Here is a 10,183-nt window from a genome sequence, read left to right as displayed (position 1 = left end):
TGGTATTTTAAAAAATAAAATAACTAGATCCTGCAAACGGCCTTTAATAGAGAGCCGAGTTTGCCTGTGGGATTAGACACGCACGGTACACACGTACAACGCGGGTTTGCCCACATCGTTTGGATAAGGTATCAGGGAGTACAGACTGTCTTTGCATTGAAGCCTGCAGGTCAAGAAATTGGCCTCCCTTCAGTTCACGGGCCGCGTGGCTGCCAGCCAGTAATCGAAAGCCCTGATGACTATTTCTGGAAAATGCTGGAAACCCACCTCTGACTACAATGTGTTTAATTCCTACTTTCCAGGCATATTCAGTTTTGCTTCTTCCTTGCGGAGGAGATTTTGCTTCTGTAGTTTGTGAAATGTCCCACAGCAATGATTCCCTTCTGCTCTTCTTCTCAAGAGGGTGCGACAGGAGAGAGAGTCAGCCCAGGTCTTTCTGCTGTAGAGGAGATGTGAATCACTGGGTGTCTCTCCGTGATCGATGGGGCAGTACAGCTTTTGTTTCACGTGCTGTACATGACAGATCATAAGAGTCTCTGTGTCATGTTACTCTTCCAATAGGTTCCCAGGGGCTGGAGCCTCACTGAAATCTTTTGAAAGCTTTTTGTTTGCTGGGTTGGAATTTGAGGACCTGTTTGGAACTAATGTTTATTTTTGCTTTATTTCTGAGAATGGTGCAAAATGCTCTTGTTCTTCCAGGATGGAGGCTCTGACGTGCCTCCTTTCCCCAGTTTTTTAAATTACTCTTCACGTTAAGCGTATGCATAGCCACTTGGATAAAGTAGGTTCCTGGTGATTCAGCCAGTGTCACAGAAGCGCAAAGCTGAACCTAGACCTTCTGAAGTCCAAATCAACTCCTTCATCATTAGGCCAACCTTCCTTTAGGCTTCCCAGTACTTGCAGCACTGCACCAAACCTATCACCTTTGAACCTCCCAGGTAACTAAAGGCCTCCTTGAGGCTGCTGAGTCAGCGTCTGTGTACGACGCAAGCAGTGAAGGAGAAAATAGGTAATTGCTTGTGTAGAAAAGAGACAAAAATGAAATCAGGTTTCACTGCTGTTGATGCAAACAGTGCCCCTGCTCAGGTGCTTTTGGGTAGTAGTTGTTCGAGAGAGGAGGTGGGCTATACAAGCTTGTTGTGTTGCCCCAGAATGGAGCAGAGCAGGTAACAGTAAGTAAGAATGTCTCCACCTTGAAAATAAACCCAGCTAACACCTCACCTGTTAGCTTCCTTTATCAATAATACAACAGAGAGCCCTGCCGCACTGCAGTGAAGTAGGTCCTGCTAAAAGGTTTGCCAGGAAGGACTGCAGGTTCTGTTAGCTCCTTCCTTCTGCTGTACAGGGCATTACCCCTTTCATAAGGATTAAACCTGTAGGATATTTGCAGTGAACTGGGTTGTCCTGACAAAGCTGCTGCACTAACATGGATTGGTTTGTACTAGAATAAGCCGTCAAGGTCCCACCTTGGTTAGGATCCTGCTGCTCTTAGGATGTTTTACACAAATGTGATGGACACGTGTGTGTCTGGGTGTGTTTGTGTGAACACAGATTTATATACACGTGTGTTTATGAAAGTACACATGACACTGAGTGAGAAGTAGGACAGCGGCTTGACAAGGAATACCTACAGAGCCCACACAACCTGCAGCCTCATGTATATGTGTGTGGAGAAGGAGCCTTTCCCTCAGAAGTGCTCTGTCTCTCATCACGGGCCTGTGGGGAGCTCATGCTCTGTTCATACATGTTCATTGTGGAGTGAGCACTTTCCAAGAACCGTCCCTGGTCTGATGCTTGTTTGTCACCAGGTAACTGGTACAAACGAGCCCCACCAGTTCATTATTGCTGGAGATGGAGGCCACGGGGCATATCCTTGTTTCCCGACTGGGAATCCCTAGCAGGATCCTTCCTCTCTGCTTTCAGGTCAGGATGTTCGCATTAACGAACTCAAAATTCAGCAATGTGCTGCCATTTCCCAGCACTTGTGATAACATCTACCAGTAAAGTCCTTTGCTGTTGCTGAAAATCAAATAGAACTGGTGTGAAGGATTCTTGCAGCAGTTGTCCTGCTCTGCTTATTTACGCCTTGTACTAGTGTTTGAGATCATTAAAGCTTTTGATGATAGCAGATCTCAAGATAGAATTAAAGGACAAAGACAAATGTCGGCACCCCGGAGGTGCCACGTGGTTGCGTGGAATGGCAGCTTTGGCAGCAGTCGCGAGACAGAGAGGAAGAGCAAAGCATTTGAAATTTCAGAGTCGCAGCCGAACTCAGACAAAGCCACATATCAGTGCTGGAGACCCACTGAAGTGGTATGTACGCTCAGGGAGCTGCCAACGCTTGTGGTATTCTCAAAAAGTATTCATGACTCAACAGATCCACAATGAATCTGCTTATCTTAGATAGCCATATGGCCGTATGGCGTTCGTTAGAAGAATGATGGTCTTTATTAGTACCAGCTACAATTTCCGAGCAGAAGGAATCCGTTCTTCATCTTCTGGAGGTCCTTCTTGCTTCTCGGGGATGAGGCTTTGATTGAACGGGGAGTAATGCAGTGGGGAAGCAAAGGAGTGCTAAAGGCAACATTTCTTTCCAAAAGCTGCGTGATACCAGTGCATATTCTTGTGGTTACAGTGATCAAGGAAACCAATCGATGTGTAGATGATTTTTCAGCTGATGGCTTAAAAAGATGTTTCTAACACAGTTCAGGAGAATTTTAATAACAGACCCTTGAAGTGGCTCTACCTTTACTTTGTGAGTTGTGTTTCTGAAGCACTTCCCTAAGACCTAAGCCTCCCAGTTCTGAGGCACTGCACAAGTGTCTCTTAAGGAACAGTGTTTTCAGCAGAGACCTTACACTCTCACGGTAGAAGATGGACAATGTACGTATGAAAAGCAAGAGGTGACATTTCTGGGCTTGCTCAGCCTTGGGGACCTTGAGAAAGTGACAAAGTGAACGAGTCGAGTAAAAGCGACTAAAGATTCTCCCTGCGTGGGACAGTCAACCTTTTCATAGCATTTGCAAAACAATAAAAATCATCCTTAAAAACTTAAAAATAGAAAGGAGCAGACAATCCTCCTGTTTCAACTGCTGTGTATCTGATTACCACAGGCTGCCTTTTTATAACTGCATTTTTTTAATGTTCCCACACAGTGGTTTTGTACGTATTTGTAAAAAAAAAAAAAAAAAACAAACCTGTTTGGAATAAAACAGCAGTCCTGAACCTGATTCTCTTCGTAGCTCATGAGTGGTTCTAGACGCGGTCCTGACATCTCAGCAGCGGCACTTGAGTGTAAAGCAGAAATAAAGTCCAAGATGGGCCCCATCCTCTGTTTCAGGAGGAGCGTGAATTTCTTTATTCAAGAGAAGGTAGAAATCCTGGGAGAACAGTCCAGCTCTGAAGCATTCAGAGAAATCACGAAAATCTCAGAGTGGTTATAAAAAGTGTTCCTTTCGCCATTCAAGCAGCTGCACTTGTTTTCACCGGTTGTAGCCCGGCTCTTTAGTGAAGAGCTACTTTGGAGAATGTAATCCCTTGGAGTTGTTTGCTCAGTTCTCTTTGTTTTAATTGACAAGCTTAGGCAGTTGAAAGGGAAGGGTAGGAGGGAATTGATCTTAGCACACTTATGGGCATCTCCTCCTGTAATTCATGTCATCAAAACATCTCTGACATATGACTTTATTTATTTATTTATGGTTTTAGGCTTGTTTCTGCTCAAGCACAAATCTGGTGAGACAAGTTTTCTTCCCAAGGCAGGTCGTTTGCAAACTTTGGAGCCCCAAAGGTGCAGCTGCTCTAAAAATAACATAGGATGCAAGAACTGGTTTGGGAAGGTCTTTCTCTGCCCAAATCCAGAGGCATCTCCTGAAATGCTGCCATTAGGGGGAAAGTTTGCCTTGTAAACAGAGCTGGCCTAATTTCTAGAGGTGCTGAACATCGACCTGCAGTGCTTGCTGGTAGGTCCTGAGCACACGAAACCTGGGCACGGGTCAAATGGTCGTGGCTGGGATGTTATCAGGAACAGGTCTGGGCAAATCCATGATTAGTGGGTTGAAACAAAAGAGAGCAAATAGTTGCCCCACAGCTAGTGGCCTCTGCCAGCAGAGCTGGGTAGTCGGAGTCTAGGAAACTGGCCAGCTCCTGGGCTTCTTGCTGCCACCGAGAAAGCAAGTCTTCTGTCACGGTCAAGGTCCGTACATACATGAATCACCTCTTTGTCTGGCCATTCTTTGCAGGGTGACGTCCCCAGTGACCTGCTGCTTAGCTTCCAGAGGAGGCCAATGGTCTTGCTGTCCAGCTGCAGAGATTCCCGGAAGGTTTTTCACTGAAGTCAGAGAGGAAAAAACCTGGCAGCAGAACCCCGAATATGGCTGGGACGGGATCACAGGCAAGAACCACGCCAATTCCCCCTCTCACCCACGCGAGATGTGATGCAGGGGGAGGTGTGTCTTGCGTTGAGCGCAGACATAATGTTCCCCATTTTTGATGTGCTGGATCTTTAAAATGCACAATGTCGTATCTACCGCTGAATTAAGCAGTGTTTGCTTTTCAAACCTTCCACATTTGTATTTTTAGCTCCATTTTGGCATTCACTTCCTTGGTTGGAATATATAACACACTCGGTTGTTTAGCGTGCCTGGACCGAATTCAGCCTATGTGTAACTCCCCGGGCTCGAGCAGAAGCTACGTTCAAGGTGAATTACTCTCTATGGAACTAAGGCAATACAGCTTCTGTAGAAATGCATTTCAGCTCCCTCAGTAAATGCTACACTATTTCCATCCATGGTTGTTCCTTCGTGGTTTGGGTTATGTATTTACATTTTACGGAATAAATACTACAGCTTTCCCCATGACTAACACTTCTTAGTAACCCATAAGCTACTCAAATACACTATTGCCTCCTACAAGAGCCTAAACCACACTGCTCTCCACTGGCTTTCTGTCCCCAGCTGGCCACCTCCTTGCACAGAGGCATGGTTTAACCAGCATTACATAAGCGACGGTTTGGATCTGGGTTTAACGGGACGGCTTACGAGAGCAGGCACTGGATGCCGTGGGACTGAATTCCTCAGCGACAAACAGGTCAAACACGGCCGCTCTCTGATCCTAACAAAACCCGAGCGAGGCCTTCGGACAAAGAGCGTAACGTATCGCTGCCGCTCCCACAAAGAGGGAGCGAGTTGCTTTCCCAAATCCAGAGGTCTGTTTTAAGAGCAGCGCTATACAGGCCCTTGCGTAAACTTTGTTTATAGACTGGAGTATTTTCAATGAAAATGTTATTTAACTTTAAAAAGTTGCACAGCAGCTACTCCAAAAATTGTTTTTCCTTGTTAAGAATAACACACAGTGTGATACATTTGAAATGGCGATAGCAATATTTCACAAATTTTGATGGATTCATAGTCCGAATACCTTGCTAACAGATGTTTCTTTTAAACGCAGAGTGGTAGAGGAATAACTCAGAGATATTACAGTGTCAGCACTGCCTTTTATCTGTGCGTGTCCTTTCAGTGACATCCCTGGGCTTTTCTAACGCATGGGTCAAGTCTGAGCTAAAAAAAAAAGTGAAATATTAAAAGAAGGCATGTCTGATTGTGTGTGAGTTTTGGGGCAGCGCTGTAAGGAAGCTGACGCACGCGCTGCCGCGGGCTTGCTGTCCGCTTGGGCACACCAGTGGCCTGGTGGTTTGTGGGAATGTGCTGGTTTACAGTCATCGTTTCTGAGCTGGCTTTTGGTGGCGGTTACTTGGTGAACTTAAGCGTTCCCATGGCCACTCCATGACCACATCTTTTGGTCTCACAAATTAGTAACTAACTTTTCTCTCTCTGTGGACGACGCTTTGCCCAACACAAAGGGATACCCCAGCAGGGCAAAGGGACAATATTTTAACGCCCTGCTGTTCCCTTTATTTATCATGGGGCCGTTCCTCCTCCTCTGCCTCTCCAAAGTGTCATCCATCGCTCTTCATTAGGGAGTGTTTCCCAGGAGCTGCCTTCCTCACACCTTCTTTGTACATCACCCCTGGCACGTCCAGTTGATGTGTGCCAGTGGCAGACCAGTCCGTCCCCAAACCCCGAGTGGGAACAGCCTCAAGGCTTGGGAAGCCTGGCCTAAAAGCTGGCCCAGGGGTTGAACTGTGGGGCAGAGAGCATCTTTCCTCCAGGAGCCCCCTGCTCGTACCCCTCTGGAGACACCCGTGGTGGCCCTACCCGGCCCGTGCTGGCTTGGGAAGGCGTCTGCTTCACATCCAGGTGGGGGTCCTGGTGGGAAGCGGGGAGAGAGTTATTCTGGCAGCCAGGGAGGGATGGGGGAGGAGAAGGATGAGAAAATCCGGAGGGCGGGTGGGAACCCAGAGCAGGGCGCAGGAATAATAATCCAGGGGCCTGGCAGCGGGCTCCCGGCCCCAGGGAGGGTGTAGGGGCTTCCAGCAGCCCGGCCCCGGCGGTGGGTGGTGTGAGCCCGGGAGGAACCGGGTCTCTGCCGCCGTCCCTGCCTCCGGGCAGCTGCTTCTCATTCCCGAGCGCTCCCTCCCTTCTCCTCAGGGGAGAGGCTCTTCCCAACTTTCCCTTCCCAAACCGGCCTCTCTCGGCGGGTCCACCGTGCCCGCACACCGGCGTGCTCGGGGCGGTGACACGGGCGCCCCCGGGGGCTCCCCCCCGGGCTGTGCCTAGAGAGGGGCAGGAGGGGCCCGCGGCGTTGTGCCAGGCCCCCCCCCCCCCCCCCCCCCCCCCCCCGGGGATGCACCTGAGCGGAACCCCCCGGGGGACCGCGCCAACCCCGTCCCACCCCCGCCGCAGCTCGACCCCAGCACCGGCGGGGTCCCGACCCCCGGCCGCAGCACCACCCACCCCCCCCCCCGGCCCCTTCCCCTCCCCGGGGCGGCGGGCGCCGCGGGCCGGGAGCCTGGCGCGGGTGGCGGGGCGGGCCGGGGCCGTCCCCCGCGGGGCCGGGCCGGGCGGGGGCGGGCCGGGGGCGGCGGGCCGGGCCGGGCCGGGCTGGGCTGGCGGGGGTGCGCGGCTCCACGTGACTGCGGGGCCGGGAGAAAACCGGGGCCGGCGGCGGCGGCGGCCGCACTGCGCCCGGGCGGCGATCGCGGGAGGCGCTCGGCAGCCGCTGCCCCGAGGCTTTCGGCGCGCTGGGTCCGGGCTGGCTCTCCAGAATCATGGACTGTGCTGATATGCCTTGCTTGCTGTCAGTGAGTACAGCCCTCTTCTTCCTCGCCTTCGCTCTCTGCTTTTGGTTTTCAGACTTTATTTTAGTTTTGGGCTTTTTTGGGTTTGTTTTTGGTTTTTGTTTTTTGTTGTGTTTTTTTTTTTTTTTTTTTTTTTTAAACTTTATTTTGGTCTTCACCCGGTCCTTCCTCCCGGCGGCCGGCAGCGGGACGCGAACCCACGATCCCCCGCGCCCCCCCCCCCCCCCCCCCCCCACCCCCCCTCCGCAGCCGGGCGCCCCTTCCCCGCCGCAGCTTCGCCCGGCCCCGGCCCCGGCCCGGCGGGGCGAGCGGGGCCGGGATGCGCCGGGGACCCGCCTGCCCGTGGGGGCGACTAACCTGCGGCGGGCGGCTCGTCCCTGCCCGCCGGGGCGCGCCCGCTGCCGCTCGGGGGCCGCTTCCAGCGTCGTTTTGCCATTTATTATTCTTATTTTAAAGTTTATTCGGAAGAGGAGGAGGAGGAGGAGGAGGGGGGGGGGGGGGGAGGTTTGCTTCTCATCCTGATTTTCCTTGTTGTTGCGTTTTTTTTAATTTTTTTTACACCCCAGAGACACCATGATTCCTGGTAACCGAATGCTGATGGTCATCCTACTATGCCAAGTCCTGCTAGGAGGTACTAACCATGCTAGCCTGATACCGGAGCCCGGCAGGAAGAAAGTCGCAGAGCTTCAGGGACAAGCCGGATCCGGACGCCGCTCTGCCCAAAGCCATGAACTCTTGCGGGGTTTCGAAACAACTCTGCTGCAGATGTTCGGGCTGCGAAGGCGGCCTCAGCCCAGCAAGTCAGCCGTCATTCCCAGTTACATGCTGGAACAGTCTGGAGAAGAGGAGGAAAGCCTCCAGGAAATTAGCTTGCAGTACCCTGAGCGATCGACCAGCCGGGCAAACACCGTGAGGAGTTTCCACCATGAAGGTCAGTGATGGGAGGAGGTAAATTCCCAGCCTCGGTAGTGATCCGAGGGATTTCCTTGCGTTTGGAAGCTCACAAATGCGTTAGAAGCAGGACGTGCCCGGCCCTTAATTTATGGGAGGAAAACCGCCCCCCCAAGCCTGCCGTGTGTGGGTGACAGGCGTGCTGCTCTGTATTTTTTCCAGCATCCTGTGCTTAACCCGAGCTTGACCATATTTTGAGGTGCTTTTGCTTCTGTTGACAACAGCGAGTTTCCATCGGTGCCTCTGGCTCGGGGTCACTCCCTGGGCTCGCGTGGATTTAATGGCTCTGGATCGGATGCGGGAGTAAAGTGAGGGCGGGATCTCGCCCCTGGTGTGTTTCTTTTGAACTATCAAAGCGATTGCTGCCTGGTTTTGCTCTTAAGAAAAAAAAAAAAAAAATTCCCCCAAACCCCTACTCGAATTTAATACTTACAGCTGTGTGTTTATAAGGTTTATTCAATAGGCCCTTGTAATCTGATCCAAATGTTTCCTAGCGGATGTTTCTTTTCCAAAGTAAATCTGAATTATTAATCCAGCCGCATCATTACTGCGTTGGAATTTGCTTCTTTTTCTCCCCCTGCCCCCTGCGCCCCGTAACAAGGCACCTCTGTGCTCCGCGGCGCCACACCACACCGGGGAGATGATTTTGGAGAGATGGGGGGGGGGGGGGGGTGGAAGCAAAAGGGGAAAAGCCTCCCCAAAAGCGAGATGGAAGGGGTGACCCGGTCCAGGGGCAGGCGGTGGGCGAGCGAGCGGTGCCGGGGCAGGAGCCGCTCCGGGTCCAGCCTGGAGGGATGCGTGGGGGGAGTGGAGAGGTGCCGGTGGCCGCCGGGCAGGTGAAGCGTGGGTGCTGTGGCTGTGCTGGGGGGGGGGGGGGGGGGGGGGGGGGGGGCCTGTGGCTGGGAGCCCCGAGGCTGACGTGCTCTTGTTTGCTTTTTGTACCGCTTCCCCTCCCTGCCCTGCTCCCCTCCAGAGCACCTGGAGACCGTGCCGGGTCCCAGCGAGGCACCCCGGATCCGCTTCGTCTTCAACCTCAGCAGCGTGCCGGAAAACGAGGTGATCTCCTCGGCGGAGCTGCGGCTGTACCGGGAGCAGGTGGAGGAACCGAACGCGGCGTGGGAGAGGGGCTTCCACCGGATAAACATTTACGAAGTGATGAAGCCGCTGTCGGAGCGCGCTCAGGCCATTACGCGCCTGTTGGACACGCGTCTGGTGCACCACAACGTGACGCGCTGGGAGACCTTTGATGTGAGCCCGGCGGTGATCCGGTGGACCAAGGACAAGCAGCCGAACCACGGGCTGGTGATCGAGGTGACCCACCTCCACCACGCACAGACTCATCAGGGCAAACACGTCAGGATTAGCCGATCTTTACCTCAAGGGCGCGGGGACTGGGCTCAGCTCAGGCCGCTCCTGGTCACTTTTGGGCACGACGGGCGAGGCCACGCGCTGACCCGCCGAGCCCGCCGGAGCCCCAAGCACCAGCGTTCCCGCAAGAACAAAAAAAACTGCGCCGCCATGCCCTCTATGTGGATTTCAGCGACGTGGGCTGGAACGACTGGATCGTGGCCCCCCCGGGGTACCAGGCGTTTTACTGCCACGGGGACTGCCCCTTCCCTCTGGCCGACCACCTCAACTCCACGAACCACGCCATCGTGCAGACGCTGGTGAACTCCGTGAACTCCAGCATCCCCAAGGCCTGCTGCGTGCCCACGGAGCTGAGCGCCATCTCCATGCTCTACCTGGATGAGTATGACAAGGTGGTCCTGAAAAACTACCAGGAGATGGTGGTGGAGGGGTGCGGGTGCCGCTGACCCCCTTCCCCGCCGCCCTCTCCTCCCCTTCTCTTCCCCCTCCCGTCCCACCTCAGAACTGCTTGCTATAGCTGGACTCTTCTCTAAACTAAACGTTCACCTTGACCTTATTTATGACTTTATGTGCAAATGTTTTTGACAATAATGATCATATATTTTGACAAAATATATTTATAACTACATATTAAAAGAAAAAAATAAATGAGTCATTATTTTAAAGGTA

The 10,183-nt window shown here is 52.7% G+C and overlaps 1 protein-coding gene across 1 annotated transcript; it reads left to right on the top strand.

Moving 5' to 3' along the window:
* The first annotated feature begins 7,768 nt into the window (after positions 1 to 7,768).
* On the top strand, positions 7,769 to 9,960 carry BMP4 (bone morphogenetic protein 4). The gene is given in 3 exon segments (XM_086462610.1): positions 7,769 to 8,126; positions 9,120 to 9,656; positions 9,659 to 9,960. Coding segments are annotated over 3 exon segments (1,197 nt in total).
* Positions 9,961 to 10,183: the final 223 nt, after the last annotated feature.

Source organism: Leptosomus discolor, chromosome 3 (assembly GCF_034619465.1).
Source record: "Leptosomus discolor isolate bLepDis1 chromosome 3, bLepDis1.hap2, whole genome shotgun sequence".
In the NCBI taxonomy this organism is placed as follows: domain Eukaryota; kingdom Metazoa; phylum Chordata; class Aves; order Leptosomiformes; family Leptosomidae; genus Leptosomus; species Leptosomus discolor.
Note: the sequence above shows the minus strand (reverse complement) of the source record. Positions and strands in the feature narration are given on the sequence as shown.